At 47.5% G+C, this 15,947-nt stretch overlaps 2 protein-coding genes across 2 annotated transcripts in view; one reads left to right on the top strand and one right to left on the bottom strand.

Annotated features, from left to right (window-relative positions):
* T265_02290 (hypothetical protein) overlaps positions 1-5,546 on the bottom strand; it is a gene marked incomplete at both ends in the record, with an annotated part of 103,560 nt that extends 98,014 nt beyond the window's left edge. The window contains one exon of the mRNA XM_009166494.1: positions 5,502-5,546. Coding sequence (XP_009164758.1) covers positions 5,502-5,546 — 45 coding nt within the window. The remainder of the gene's footprint in view (positions 1-5,501) is intronic.
* Positions 1-15,947, top strand: part of T265_02291 (hypothetical protein) — a gene marked incomplete at both ends in the record, with an annotated part of 38,822 nt that overhangs the window by 13,690 nt on the left and 9,185 nt on the right. The window contains 6 exons of the mRNA XM_009166495.1: positions 5,511-5,859; positions 6,946-7,776; positions 7,861-8,553; positions 8,645-9,005; positions 12,172-12,668; positions 12,759-12,984. Coding sequence (XP_009164759.1) covers positions 5,596-5,859; positions 6,946-7,776; positions 7,861-8,553; positions 8,645-9,005; positions 12,172-12,668; positions 12,759-12,984 — 2,872 coding nt within the window. The remainder of the gene's footprint in view (positions 1-5,510; positions 5,860-6,945; positions 7,777-7,860; positions 8,554-8,644; positions 9,006-12,171; positions 12,669-12,758; positions 12,985-15,947) is intronic.

Here is a 15,947-nt window from a genome sequence, read left to right as displayed (position 1 = left end):
CGAGATGGCCCAAGTGGTTAGAGCGCGAATTTACTGACCGGAAGGTCCGTGGTTCGAATCCGACCTTCGCCACTCGACTTCCCCTGTTCTAGGCTTGGGCAACCTGGCAGTATTCCAGCCCTCATGCTTCCTTTGGGTGGCATGGCAGCTAGGCACCGGAAGGGTGCTACAGCTGAACGCAGCGGCCTCTGCATCGCCAGAGGTGCGCAGTCGGAACCTGGAAGAGAGCGAGGGGGCAGTCAGTTCGATTAGAGTACTTGCGTCCTTGTTTCTGACAGACAGCATAAATCAATACAGAGGGAATCCAGCGTACGCGCAAGAGCCACCTGTTGACCTGCTTGCTTCAGTGTGCGAACATTGAAGGTGGCTAAATAGACAGGCTTTCGGGGTTTGAAAACAGACTTCGAAGTGTTTAGGGTTGTAACTGAACTGGGACGGGCAGAAGCTGCAGCTGAGTGTGACGCAGGGCGAGCAAAACGGTCAGTCCTAGAGCTGGGACCTGCGGATGAAGTATTCAAATTTGGGCGGGGGAGGGTGGAAGACGGTAAACGTTAAAGTGTAAGAAGGGAGGCGTCAGCAGTAGCATGTTTTCGCCTACCCGCCCTGCTGTATGCAGCAAGTAAGGCGACCCGGCTGATGGCACCACGCGACTGCCGATGTGGCAACCTGGAGGGCCAGGAGACTGTGTTCGTCGGACCTCTAACCATTGACCAACCTGGTATGAGAGACTCTGTGAGTGTCGCGCGGACACTCCCCAGTATAGCTCAGTGGGTGTCCGAGGTACACAAACCCCCACACCACGGTAAGGTCCAGTCTCTTCGTGACGGAGCGTGTCCATATTCACGGAACTAGCAATGCCGCCTTCCCCTGAGGAAGGACTGGTTGAAAAAGGCCGGCGCTAACATGCGCACACTCCGATAGTTCAGCGGCTGATCGTGACTGCCGGCGCATTATTCAATTTGGTCGAATTACTTTTAAAACCAAAGCTAGGCACTTGTACGTCGCCGCCTCAGGAGCGACGCAGCGATGTCTTACTTTCTTCACCCTCGGGTTAGGCGAACCTCGTGAGCTGAGCATGTCAGAATATTCAGTCGTCGGCTCCGGGAAGGGACACCGTAAAACTCCTGCCGGCTGCCTCGCAGTTCAGACTTTTGAGTCAGAGACTGGGGCCAGGTCCTCGAACAAAACCCTACGTCAAACGCTCCTGATAAGGTGCTTCGAACAAATCCCCTTCCTCGGACTGTGCGATCGGGGAGTATCAATTGCCCTCACAGTTCTGTGTCCACCGATGTCCTTCAACCTCCCCCCACCACACAAACGTTGCTGGGTCATTTGAATGTCAGTTATCCATCAAATGGGCCCTATACTCGCCGCTGTCTATCGACAGTAAGCAAAATAACACCTTTCTAGATCCACAGGATCCTTTCTACATAGGAGCTTCTAACGTCCGTACTTCATGCAAATTGGCAACCAGGCGCTGCTCGCTGAAACTTTGTACCTTCTTGAAATTAATGTATTCTGTGTCTCCGGAACAGCCATACTAGACCCAAGCTTGGTTATGCCTCTCAGAGCTCCAGGAGCGAACTCAGCTCTTTCACACTTCTCCCTTTGTGTGTCCGGTGATCCAGAAGCGATTAACTGTGAAATATATGGCGTGGAGGTTGCACTCAACCTCAGTGCTGAGCGCACTTCGCTGGATTGGATCCCACTGCACAGTCATCTTTGCGTCGTCCGGTTATCCAGACCATTGCCCACCGAAATAAAAAGTGGTACCCGTTTGTAATGTCTGCTTATGTCTCAACGGTCCGCTGTTCTGACGCTGAGAAGGATATTTTCTATCAAGAGTTATCCGAGCTCATTCGTCAAGCAAAATGCACTGACAATGTGATCCTTACAGGCGATTTGAATACTCAAGTAGGTTATCTAAGCTCCTTGGGATCACATTTGGGCGGTCGATGCTCATCATACAGACAGCGGAGAGCGAATCCTCCAGTTGTGCACGAATTTTAAGCTGTTTCTGACCAGTACGAACTTTCAGCATGAACATTCGCATCGCGTAACCCGGCAAATCAACCGTGAACCCAGTTGGATCTCGTGGCAATCAGCCACTGGTGGAGAACCTCAATTCAAGCGTCGCTTCTTCTGGGGCACCCAACTTGATTCCGATCACACCATGTTGGCGTGGTATGCAGTGAAGAGAAAGTGCTTGCAGGATATGGCGTGTCGACAGTTATTCGTGTCTTCAAAAGGGGTTCGCGGACGCTGCGTGAGAAATACCGTGGCATCTAAGTTACTCTCCGGTCTTATCGTTCGAAGGTTGACTGAACACTGTGATACAAATCCGTGAAAACTAATCTGGGTTCCGTCCTGCAAGAATATGCATCGACCATACTTTCACCCTCTAACAGATTCTGGAACAGTGACACTGCTTCCAGTAGCTAACGATGGTTGTCCTGCTTGACCTTAAAGCTGCCTTTGATTCTGTGGACCGTCAGGCACTATGGCAATGTGAAGCAAAGGCGTCACCAGTAAATTCTTGACCCTACTTAAGGTGCCGTACGCCAACTTCCGTGGGCGTGTGAAAGCCTACGGTAAACTCTCGCCTGAGTTGGGCGCATTATATGGTGTCAGGCGGGGCAGGATGACTAATGTCTGTGGGATCGAAGTGTCTCCGGGGCGTCCACTCATAGATATCGAACATGCAGACGACGCAGTTCTTTGATCCGATGCAAATCTAATTCAAACAATATTAAATAGCCTAAATAATTCTGCCTCGGCTTTGCATGCTGCTCCCAATCTCCCTAATTAAGAGTCCACTGGCAACCCTGTATTTACGCATCAATTATATCAGCTATCGCCTCCAATGTGCAGCTCCCCATATCATCGATGAACGAAACTATGACTTTTAACCACTGTATGACAGGTTCGCGGTTCTTGCAGCTGATGGTGATCATGATTCGAAAACCTGAACTTTGATTAGGCATTGGCATTGTAGCATCAGTCTCAACGAGAGACTGAGGGGAAAGGCTGGTGGGCGAAGAGCTGCGAGGGTAAATGATATTTCCCGGTTGCCCAAGCCGTAGAAGTGGGTTTAGTTGAGGTATCTCACCTTGAGCCTTTGACTCAAAAGTCTGATCCACAAGGCAGTAGGGGGATGTAGGGTTTTGTTCGAAGACCCTGGCCTCTGATTCAAGAGTCTGGGCTGCGAATCAGCGGTCGTTAGGGTTTCTTTGGGGGCCCTTCCCGGAGCAAATAACCCAGTAGTCTGACCTACTCGACTGTAGGACGCCGCCCTGGCCCGAGGGCGCAGGTAGTGGGTCGTTATTGTCTCACTTTTGATGCGGCTGCGCACAGCAGGCGCTTTTTGGGTAGCACAGGTTTCTTTGGTTTCGAAAGCGTTTGGACCGTATTGAATGGTGCGCCGGCCTCATAGTCAACTTTTTGGCGATCGGAATGTGCGGCTTTTGGGTCCGACCTTTTCTAACCCATCCCTCCTCAGGGGAAGGTAGCATCGCTGCTTCCATAAACATAGACATGCTGGTCGCCTAGGGAAAACACCTTACTGCCTGCACGCTCCTATCGCAGAGGACAAGACGATTTTACCGCCATACCTCCTTGTAATATGATTACTCACTGTTCTTCGGGCTGCTCCCGGTTGGCCTTCCTAGCATGGTTCAACCTTCAGGAACTGAGTTCTAGCCAATATAGCCCGCAGGATCATCGCAGCACAGAAGCCCGACCACTACGACAAGGTGACATCTTTGGGTGGGGACAGTGCCAACATGGATGCTGCTATGTCATGGTGATTCGAATTCGTTGCACGTCTCCTTGTTGCTTACCAGTAACGAAAACACCAATGATCAAAAGTTGGAAGATACCTGAGATCTTCGGATTGATTGGAGCATGTCTCACTACCATGCACTATAATCATTCGTGTATCCTGTACCCTTGAGCTTTAACGATTTCGTTTCTGTCGCCATAAATGACGAGTTGGGAAACGGAGAGATGGCTCAGTTGTTAGAATTTACTCACCGGAAGGTCCGGGGTTCGAACCCGACCTCTGCCTCTCGACTTCGCCTGACGGTATCCCAGTCTTCGACGAACGTTGGAATGTCTCCAAAACCTCGGTGTTCAGCAAAAAACTTGTCGGTCTGGAATATACAGACGACACCTTTCTTAGTGTTCGAAGAGAACGAGAAGTCGCAGGTGTTTTTGGATTAGCTGACCAGTCACCCCGTTCGTAAGTATGTACTTTGCACCCACAAAATGTAAGGTCGTGCTCCTGGACATGCAATCGCTGAACACGCCACTTACAATCCAATCGAAGTTGTGGAGCGTTTTAGGCATCTTGGAAGTTGTATTAGTTCCGACTGTAGTGTGAGGTCAGTGCACGAATCTGCAAGTCCCGGGTCGTATTTGCTAATTTGAAACATCTATGTTGTCAAAGCGGTATGAAACAGATTACAAAAAGTTTGGGTGCTGACGGTGCTACTCGCCTTCCGGGATGGGGATCACGAGATCCCCACTGCGTCTGGTTGGAGTCGCTGCAAGATATAGCTGCCAATCAAAGTCAGTAACGTTCGTTTGTCGGGCGAGATAGCCCAAGTGGTTAGACCCCGAATTTACTGACCGGAAGGTCCGTGGTTCGAATCCGACCTCCGCCACTCGACTTCCCCTGTCTAGGCTTGGGCAACCTGGCAGTATCCCAGCCCTCGTGCTTCCTTCGGGTGGCATGGCAGCTAGGCACCGGAAGGGTGTTACAGCTGAACGCTTTTTTTTACGTTTGTCGGTTTCCACCCACCTTGCCCGAATGAGCGTCTGGAAGTGTAGGCACATGGGAATGATTGTAGTAAATCAGTACCAAGTCCCTTACCCTGCAACATTTATTCTTTTCTTCACAATAAGGCTTTCAAATGCATCGTGGTTGTGCGGCAGTGAAGCATCAGTGTTGAACACTGATGTGCTGTCGATGATGAGAATGCAATACTAGCCAATCGAGATAGCGATACGAACTTGCCTTTGTTTTGGAACTCATTCCATTTGTTTGTTTTGCGTACCCATCTAGGAAGATTGTTTGGGAGCATTTTCGTCTCTGGAAAATGGAATAGCGTACATTGTTTGTTTATATAATTATTGATACATGCATCTCATCCAGGTCATCAAGTTATCTGCAGGTGAGGTTGCCCTCTATAGTACTGAACTGATTCCTGGACACGTTCTTCGGTTATTGTTCTGTCTATCGACTTTATAAAAACATTTATTTGCACTGTTTACAGTTTCCCTAGCTCTTTGGACTCCGAAATTCTGGAGTCGTATCGTATTCCGCAGCTACGGATATACAACAGTGCACTAATTTGGATGGTTTATTACATCCATAACTCTCAAGTGTTATTTTGAAGCCCCTAAGATAATTCGACGGACCATTATTGTTTTTTTTTGTATTTTTGCACCATATCCTCCTCTGACAATTCATAGTTCCTCTTCTCCTGTTCTGTACCTACATTATTCAGCCCCACTTGACCTTTGGCTCCAGGGCCGGTGTACATAGTCGCGATTGCAAACATCACAGATTCGGTAAAACAATCCCAAACAGATATGTCAACTGAGGAAGTTCCCGCTCGTGTAGCTCCTGAGTTCGTTGTCGGTCTCCTTTGTGGAAGTAGTGGAAGTGCTCCTGGCGCAACAGCCACAATGCCACCACCTCCACCCGGATTCACCGCTCACGATACCTCCAGCTTAGCCTCGTTGAATGATCATTTGTCGATCCTGAACAACGACTCTACCATAACCACTACCACTTCAGCGATGAATTGTGAAGCGATCAGCAACACCTTCCCTTGTCGTTGGTCCGCTGCTATGGTAAGTACTATCTTTCCGTCTTGGATTCTGTTTTTCATGCTCATAGTCATTTCATGAGACGCGGGCCACTATAAAGGTCATCGTGCGCAGGTACGAAAACGTTCAGTGCATTTGACTCGTGTAGGACAATAATAATAATAATCGTTCTGCTGTAGCACTCTTTCGGTGCCTAGCTGCAATTCCACTCAAAAGGAGTACGAGGGCTTGGACTCTGCCAGGCTGCCAAAGCCTAGACAGGCGAAGTCGGTGGGCAGAGGTCGGGTTTAAACCGCGGCTCTAACCACTGAGCCATAGGCTACGATTCATCACAACGATCGCGATGTTTGCATACTACACCTTTTTATGTTAGTCGCAACTGAATCCCCGTCATGCCTGCATGACCACCCCGAAACCTTTCCGGTGATCAAATTGCCTTGAAATATTGTGGTAATGATATCACAAAAGTTTATGATGCTTGTCTTGGATTCTGGACCAGGACTTGTGTCATTTCACTCCACGTAAGGCGGTCGTCTTACTTTCGGAATTGATCGGGCATATCAATTCGGGTATTCGTTCAACATGTTAAATCCTTAGCCAAATGAGACAAACAAATAAGCACGTCACTGCTTTGTATTGATTGTATGTGATACTTTTACTTTGTCACACTGGCCCTCAGTTTCATTTGTCTTCTGCGCCTAACCTTACCAAGCAACCTTAAATTGTGGCCTTGTCACCATCTGTTACATTTCATCTGCCTATATGTGCTTAATTTATGTCACTATCGGCTATTGACCACCATAACTCTCCCTTGCCATTTATAGTCTCGTTGGTGTGTGCACTCAGTTCGGCAGGCGCCCCGGAACTCCGCGACTGGGTCATTTTTCAGACCAGAGAGATAGTTCCTTGTTAGAGGAGTCGTTCGCACAAACTCTTAGTGTGGCTTGGAGATCTTTTGATATCCACAAATGTAGCTCGTCTTAGATTGCTTGTCTTTTTTAAGTATATAGGGTTGATTACTACGTCCGCCGTAATGTGGACTTTTTTATTTCTGATTTTGTAAGTTGTTTATATTGCGCTTTGTTTCCTGCTCTCCCTCATTCTTAACAGCCTGATATCAGCCTCCCCCTATTTAGAGATAGTGGGACACCTCAGCTTCCCGACGGTCTCTGCTTAACTGACGATGATGGCTCTGATTTCTCGCCAATTTGTACAAACTCAACATCAACTTGTGTGGGTTCAGCAAAAGAAGATCTGGCTGAAGTTGACGGATGCACCAACACCAGCGATTTGGCTCACCACTTCCATAATCTTTCAATGATTGGCTCGGCGCGAGCCAATCAGATTTGGGCTGTCGGCGCCGAGAGACGCTTAAGCACCACCCCGGGGAGCGATACAGGTCTTGGAAGCAATTGCAGCTCTGGACTGTTGTCATGCTTCGGCGAATCTAGACTTGGTCTCTTAGGAAGCAATGGAGCAGGCGGAGGAGGGGAAGGATCTTCTCTGGGGACCTATAGTAACGGAGCCAGTGGTGATGCCCATTCTTTGGCTGGGGGTAACAGTAGCACTGGTGATACAACACCGATCGTTACTCATCTTGTTTCGAATCTCTCCGTATCCCCGAGTGCACCTGGTTCCACAACACGCTGCATAGACATCAACCGCTGTTCGCCCATCCCGCAATCAATGGCTGCTTTAGACATCTTATCTATTTGGGAACCTCGAAGTACCAGTACGGGGTCGCACTGTGCATGGCTGTCCGACCCTATGGTTGAAGCAGATAGTGGTTTACATGTGACTTCTGGTAATTGTTCAGCTGCTGGAGACGATAATGCTGAAGACCAGCCACTTTGTAATCGAACGGGTCGTAGTTTGAACCCAGCAACTGGAAGTGCCAATGACAGTGTGTCATGGAACTGGGATTCTGCTTGTGAACTACCGGTAAGCATATTCCTTGCTGTCACTGTCCTCACTACTGGCTGTTGTGTGCTAGCCACTCAATTTTTCTTCTTTTATTCTTACTAGCGTGGTGCAACCTGGCGTGGCTTGTTTCCCACAGGGAAAGAGTCCAACGTGAGTGCCACACTCCCTGTACCCTATCAGTCCAATTCAGAAGACATCATGGTAGGTGCCACGTCTGATGTTTTCTCTTCATCCGTGTCTGGATCCAATTTGTGGAGTAGTAGCTTATCGAATGGTTCGATTGGTCATTTTCGAAATGAGACTCGAGATCTCTTCGGGCCTAATGAAGCTGGTTCCGCAGTCGGTGACAGTACTGCGGCAACTCAGTCCTCCGCCAAGCAAGAATCTTTTGGTGGACTCCAAGTCCTTGGTTGCCAACAAGTCAGTGTAAGCCCTCAACCGACGGCTTCTTCGGTAGACAATTTACAGCCATTTGGACATGCTGCGCACACAGACCTGACTTCGGAACCATCAGCAAGCAGCGCTGTTGCCACCAATTTGGGGAATTCAAACTTAGGACCGACGTCAGGTGTGCCGTCAACAAATGCTCCCAACCTGGGTGGCTTGTATCCATCCCAATCGATGTTTGTGTTTGGCCAGGCCAAGCCTGTCACTGCTTCACCTTCAAACATGACTTCGGCTTTACCAGGTGCTCCGGCTTCACTTGCTTACATGACGGGGCAACAACAGCAATCAATACCACCCCAACAACACCAGCTTCAGCAAACCAGCGTCATGGGACAACAGCATTTTCCGGTATGTATTTTTTGTTCTTCGTACTCTACCTTACTTTATATTCGCAGCCAGACACTTAATTAGCTTGTGTTTACCTATTCGCCCTCTTCAGGCTGCTGGTGATCCTTCGCCCAATCAGGGTTTGTACATGAAAGGTCTGGGTTTGCTGCCACCGCCAGGCCTCAGCGCAGTGGTCAATAATGTCACCACGCCCTCCAGTGGTTGTGTGACACCGACAGCCCATTTAGCTGGCAATCCAACTACTTATGCATCCATACCAATGTACTCCCCTAGCGCGACTGATGCACCGAGCTCTGGAACCTCTGGTCCTATGATGCCGCATTCAACCGCACAAGCCACCAGCATGAATGCATCACAAGCGGCATCGATCGACCAACTGTCTCTGGCAATGTCCTTATTTATGCCACCAGGTGTCGTGAACAACGGTCAGCTCCCGGCCACTTTCCCTCAGGGTATGTCATCACCAGAACTTAAGTTGTTTGTTGTGTAGGGTAGTATATATGCCTATCAGTCGTTCTGTTTCGCGCTGTCCTCGTCGAAGTCGTTCGTCTACCTTGTCTGGTTGGTGTTTTTGGTCATCTTACTCTTCCTGTTTGTCTGTCGAATGACTCGTATCGAACACAGTTGTTTTCGTAAGATACTGGTGGGGATCAAGTTCTTGAGTTTCTTTGAGTCCTGTTCTATCTGGTGCTTTCAGTCTACCTACACCCAGATACATCTTTCGGGTTCACCAAGGGTTGTCTCGATTTTCCAATTGACAAATGAGCATTTTTTACATGTTCATGTCCCATATAACGGTAGATTTAGTTCTTAGCGAATGCAACCGAAAACTTGCCTTAGAATGTTCTGTGCTGATGTTTCCGAGTATCGATTATTTAACTAAAATGTTGTGTACTTACTCTTGAACTACGAACTCGTCATCTTCAGACGTAACGGATCTTCGGAACAACTGTTTCAGATCCAAAGTTTGTTCCAAGTCCTCATTCAGTTGGTAGGTTTAGTCGAATGCTACTCGCTCTTGGTGTCCAAAAATCGGCTCCTGGATCCCAAATGGATAGTTAGTCTATCCTTGTTGCTTGTTAGAGTCTGTACGATCAGCTGATTTATGCAGCATTCGCGTTGCTCCCTTCCCAGCTATTAATAGCTCCTCGAGACAGTTGCTCATCACTTCATTACAGTTCATTCTTCTTGACACTCGCTAACCCTTTCTTTGTACCTTAAGCATACCATTGGTACAACGCTTTGTGCAATGTCATAATACGTGTTACATCACGTCTCCCTCTCGTTCATCTGACTGTTGCCGTACGCTGTCCTTGGTACAACAGATCTGGTGTATACAAGCAAAATACATTCATTTGCAAACCAGAGCACTTAGTTGAATCCCTCGTATCTGATACTCCATAAGCGAAGGATTCAGCTGAGTCCTCCGTTAAAACTATAGTTTGTGACTGAGTGCATTCCGTGATTCTAGTACATTTTGATGAGTCTCACCAAGTAGAGCGGAACCGGTCGTGTGCCATCGAAGACCTTTCAGCAACTTTACCAGTGGTGTGTCCTGTCGGCAAAATACTTTGCGAATGTTGCTATTTTTTATCCTATGGCCCCTGACTATATGGACAGAAGTGGATTGCTCCAACGGTGCCACACTTCAGCAGCAACTAGTGAAACTGATCAACCATGGTTGTGCTAAAAATTCAGTGTTCTGATGCTGCACCCAGTGTATTGCTCGTAAAAGTACTGGCTGCGCAGTAGAGCTCCCTTCTCATACGTCAGTCAATAAGCCCGTCACAAGATTAGATGATGCACCTGTCCTCCGGATATCGCATTCTGTGCAATGCTGTAGTTTGGCCACCTAGTGTGAGCATATATGGAAAAATTTGTCTCTCCTTCACCGAATTCGTGTCCGTATGACCCATTGGTGACATGAGATGCGGTCTTGTTGGACGCTGAAACCCGAACATGCAATCTTTTTTCGCCTGGCGTTTCAGATCCCTTCAAAACCATCAGGAGGTTCGACGTAGGTTCGTGACTTCGCACTGCACTCATCTAGTTACACCTGGGGAGTGACTTGGACTATGTGGATGATATTATCGTGTTGTTTGACCGCCATCATTCCACACAGTCTTCTCTAGGTGGAATTTCAAATGTCACCCCCTAATTCCTGTATACCTTTTGCACCTACAGCACTCCAATTATTGTATAGTTCACATGTTTTCAGAGCGCCAGCAACATTTGCGAACTTGCACGGTTCGTTGCTCTGAAAATGAATCTCACTGAAGCTCAAGGGCATTGTGTACAGTGCGACTGTAGAAGCAGACCTGTGGTGTCGAAACTTGGCCCTTCCCCTCCGAGGACTATCGATGAATTCGAACGCTTGGTCATCAGCACCTTCCCAATGATTCAGGCTCTAGCTGGCTGCAGTGTGTCCACCATGAAGTGATGCACAAGCGGGTAGTCAGTCAGAATCACTAGAGCAGCAAATAAAACTCATGGACCGAGATGGCTCAGTGGTTGGAAAGCGAAATTACTGACCGGAAGGTCCGGGGTTCGAACCCGACCTCTGCCTCTCGACTTCGCCTGTCTAGGCATGGGCAACCTGACAGCATCCCAGCCCTCGTGCTTCCTTCGTGTGGCATGGCACCTGGGCACCGGAAAGGGTGTTACAGCCGAACCATTTTTTTATTTTTGAATAAAACGCATCAGGTTGGTTTATACACACCACATTACTACCTTTTGTTGGTGAAAGGTCCGCAGGGGACATTATGATTTGGCAATGCGAAATGTGGATGAATACCATTAGGCCGAGTGCTGTTTAATCTTCCCACCTCATGTTAGAGGTCCGCGTGATTAAAATATCTGCTGCACGCAACTGGTCTCATTTTAGAGGTCCGCGTGATTAAAATATCTGCTGGTCTTGGCAAGCGACTGGTCTCATTCGCGATTGTGTTGTCACTTCCTGATCGGACTACAGATCCAGATTTTTTCGTTGTATGGTAGGCTCATGGTGATTGAGGTTCGTGAGAGACGGATCAATACCACTGGTAGTGTCTTTTTTTCGATTTACTGTTCAGTTGCCTTTTTCACTTTAATATTGCAAGGTGTATGTACCTTGTTCTTGGTTGTTTTGGATGTTCTTGTCTGTTTGTGCTAAGTCTTCGCCTTTCCCCTTTCCACTGCCTACTAGGACATTCTAATGGTTATACGGTAGTTAACAACCGATATTTTCTACTGGTGTATTGCTGTCGGTGATGATGCTGCTTGCTGTAGCTGCTTTGACGTGTGTGTAACTTTTTCCTCGCCTGTTCTGTTCAATAAGGAAGCATATTGTGGGCGGGTTCGAAGTAAAATCCTTTCGGAATGTTTCGTGGTGGAACTTGTCTGTCCTCCATGACTGCAGGCGGAAAAGCAGTCGTCAGTGTGATAGACGCTGTTTTGTTTTGAAGCTTCAAGAATAAGTTAGCATCGGAAGTAAGCCAGCTGTCCATATAATTCCTGCTTGTTAGAAGTGGCTGTCATCCCTTTTCGCTTTGACGTCTGTTCCATATGTCTTGCGGTGTAGCGGAAGTCACTGTACGTGGTCCTTCTCGACCGTTAATTGCCGTGCTTCTTTCCATCTAGCACCCCTATGGAACCCCTTGACGTTTAGTATGTTCATGCAACAATTGGCCAGTGGTATGGCTGCCAGCTCCGGTTCGGCTGTCTCTGATGCCGCAAATGCAAGCGTCATTGCACATGCAACTCCGCAGCCTCAACTGCATCAACCAAGCAACCCTCCTATCTTGGATCCATCACGTTTTACAGCTAATGCCCTAGCGCTGCTACAGGCCCAACAACAAATGCTCGCTGCAACTCAGCTACAGCAGCAACAACAACAACAGCAGCAGCAACAGCAAATTCAGCACCAGCAGCCATCACTCATGCCCACATTTCCTCCAATTCCGTCAACGACGTTAACCGGCAACCCAATTGTCCCTATGTGTGTCCCGGGTTCGGCTAGTGCTGCACCGCCAGGTCTGCCGGTGGGATCGGTCAATTCCATTGGTTGTTTGACCAGTGTCTATGCGAACCAGCTCAGCGCACCGAGTATGAATCCAAATACATTTGCTATTCACAACGTACGTTTCTGACCTGATGTAGTCTTGATGTTGGCTGTTCTTTACCACCCTGTTTTGTAATCCCTATAATGTTGTCTTGATTGCTTGCAGACAATGAATTTGATCCCAACAATGAATGTTCTTCATCCGGAACCATCTGGGACACCAAATGTTGGCAGTTCCACAGGTATCGGTCATTTATCTGTCTCCCAGCCGCCACCGCTTGGAAGACCGACGGAAGTTGTCCCCACACCACCACCCGGACTACCAAGGCCACCAGGGTTGCCTCCACCAACAGGATTCTCCTGTCCTCCAACTTATCCTTTCAATTTTGACGGTGGGTTATACCGAAATTCCATGTCACAGAGCCTCACTCATAAGCTTCACTCTGTGAACGTTATGAATCCTTGTTGTGCAACCAAAAGCACTTATTCTTTAATGAATAACTGTGGCGTAACCGAAGACTAAATAAGCCTGATTTGTCGTTTTCTTAAACACGTATCCTCACGCTGGATCATGTTGGTGGGGTTAATTGCAGTTTCCACTTATCCTCTCGTAGTTCTACTCGACAGGCGTGCATGTTTATGCCGACACCTCTAGATGAACTAATGTTTTCTCCTGTGCATATGGATAAAGCTCCTTTGGACGACGCCTTGAAGGTCACCTGAGGATCTCATATCTCTGAAATTAAGGTCATCAAGACTAAGTAAAACTATCACTATATGGAGCCTGTATTTCGGTTATCAGCCTAGTTTGTTTGGACGTTCCTGGCATTTCTGCCAATCTGTTTTGTATCGCAGCATTATCAGTGATAGTGGAATTGCTGTGGTATATATATATATATATATATATATACCACAGCAATTCCACTTTCTGGAACCAACGCCTCACTGCCGTCATTATTTTGAAAGGAAATAGAGAGCAACCCAATATTAATCGACTACAGTTATACAGAAGTTCCTTCACAAAGATGAAAAATACAAGTTGAATACAAGAGGCACGATTAGCTTTTGCGTCCTTCATTTTCTCAGGCGGATCTTATACTCGCATTAAGGCCGCACTGATGTTACACACCTTTGGTTCTCATTTTCACATCCTTTCGCCCAAGGTATGCTTTAGCCATTCTGTATTGGGCTCGGAAGTCCACCTCACTTGGTGGACTGTAACTTAGCATAAGCATCACATGATCGAACAACCAATTGCCGTGCGTACAAGATACATTTTTTCACCGGCTTTATTTTTCGCATGTGTCGCCTTATCAACATCAGCTCTATTAAAGCAGAGATTGTTGTCCGCCAGCTCCTCATTGAGTATAGGTCAAAGTTTGGTGAAACACCATACCTTGCGAGTCCTCAGGAGTTCCTTGGTTTGATTTTAGGCGCGATGTCGACAAATGGCATGCCTCCTACCGTTCGGATAATGTGCTTCCTCAGTGCGTAGCTGCAAAACAACCTGAACAGCGCATCATTTCTTGGATACCAACGCGATCATCCTGCGTAGGGCCTGTATCAGTTACCACTTGGTAGGCATCTAGTGCTTTGTTTGTCTGACTCTCCTGAATCTGTGTGAAAGACATGCAATTGCAGGAGCATTGTTGTTGTCAATTTCTACATCTTCGGATTGCGGATAATGGGAACTCTAGAGTAACTCAGACGCACCCGCCCATGCCCACCTATGCGAATCCCGATGGCTTTCCTCAGACTCCGCTTCTTATACTTAACATCGCCATTAAAAGCAACACCGGCGAAGAAAACTGGTGCTTCAATACCGTAAAAGCATGTCAGTTTATTTCAATGAAGCCTTGTAGTGGAAAGAAGAAAAGTGGTACTTGGGCTGGGATCTATGGGCGGTCCACTGCAAATATTTGAGGTGCCTACACATCCAACGCTATCATGCAATCAGAATAGAAACTAACAATGGGCGTCAGTGACGTCGTTGCCTTCCACATGTTTCAGTTTATTCAGCCAAGCACATGGAGCCCATCCTAGGAAGCGTACAAAACTAACAACACCCAGACTCTTCATAACACCCGCCGTTTCATTCTGCCACGTCACATTCTCTTCACCTCTAGGTTTCTGACACTTTGAATTAGGCATGCAAAACAACGCTTTTCTTGGCAAACAGTAACCTGGCATGCGTTACACGTTGCCCAGCCATGTGAACCTTTAACGATCATTGCCATTTCAGCACATACCTGTTTCTTAGCCAACTCATTACAAATATCGCCGACTGGCCGATTTAGCTGCTGTTCTGAGAATGCGTTTCTCAAAGACTCGGGAGTTGCACAGAATCCTCACCCGTAGTGACCAGTTCTCGTAGCTCCACAGCAACGCCACCCGCACTATGTTTTGATATGCGTCCTTTACGACCCAAGATTACGCCTTTAAATGTCACAAGTGGTGGAAACTGGCAAACGCGGTTCATGTTTTCAGTGTGCCCGTCAAACTAACGTCATTGCCAATGCAAGTTGCGATATGCGTATATTGTTCCACAATTTCCGATGTCTACCGTGCATATCCCGCAGCACGACCTTGGAACACATGTCGGTCGCAGTCCTCTGTCCCATTAGAAGCTGAAACTTGATAAATTTAATCGTACCGTAATGACCAACGACCGTTAGTTAAGGGTGCTGCTGATGCTGCCAATAATCACGTACATGACCTCTTCTGTCACGAAGTGACGGTCGTGCTAAGCCTGTTGATGAACAGCAGTGTAATTGGAACCAGCACACTTACCGATTTGTTAACTTTCGTCGACAGTGTCAGCTTCGGCGAATCACTTCCAATGAGTACTTGATGCCTCTATTCAATAAATTCGACCTCATGACTGTCGGTGTTTTCGTGGCGTCTTCATTGCCTGAGGCTGTAATTTCTGCACATATTTGATAATCTTCGTTTTATTCTTTCATTCGTTTGATCCTGAACAGCACTGGTTTCGGTTTTGATCATCGCCTTCATTTCAGTCTTTTTTGTTCGTTGAGTGTTTGTGTGCGTCTTTGTTCAGAAAACTCTGACGCCTGTATCTGTTTCCATCGCTCCGCGTGTTTTAGATCGATACGTCGTCCAACCAACTATGTGTGCGTCTAGTTCGTGGTGGTACTACATTTGGCGTGCTTGTATGTGTGCGCATAGTGCTGTTGATCCGCTTAACCATCTATGCATTGATCGATACCAGTTCTGTGAATGTTTTTTTCCGCAGTTTGCGTTGTATCACTGTTACCTTTTCAGCTGCGACTGATGCCCATTCTTTGACGATCGGATCAATCTTCCAGTCTGACCATTCAGTGTAATCTCGGACTTC

Source organism: Opisthorchis viverrini (assembly GCF_000715545.1).
Source record: "Opisthorchis viverrini unplaced genomic scaffold opera_v5_26, whole genome shotgun sequence".
In the NCBI taxonomy this organism is placed as follows: Eukaryota; Metazoa; Platyhelminthes; class Trematoda; order Opisthorchiida; family Opisthorchiidae; genus Opisthorchis; species Opisthorchis viverrini.
The sequence above is the reverse complement of the archived record's forward strand: the minus strand, read 5'-3'. Positions and strand labels throughout refer to the sequence as shown.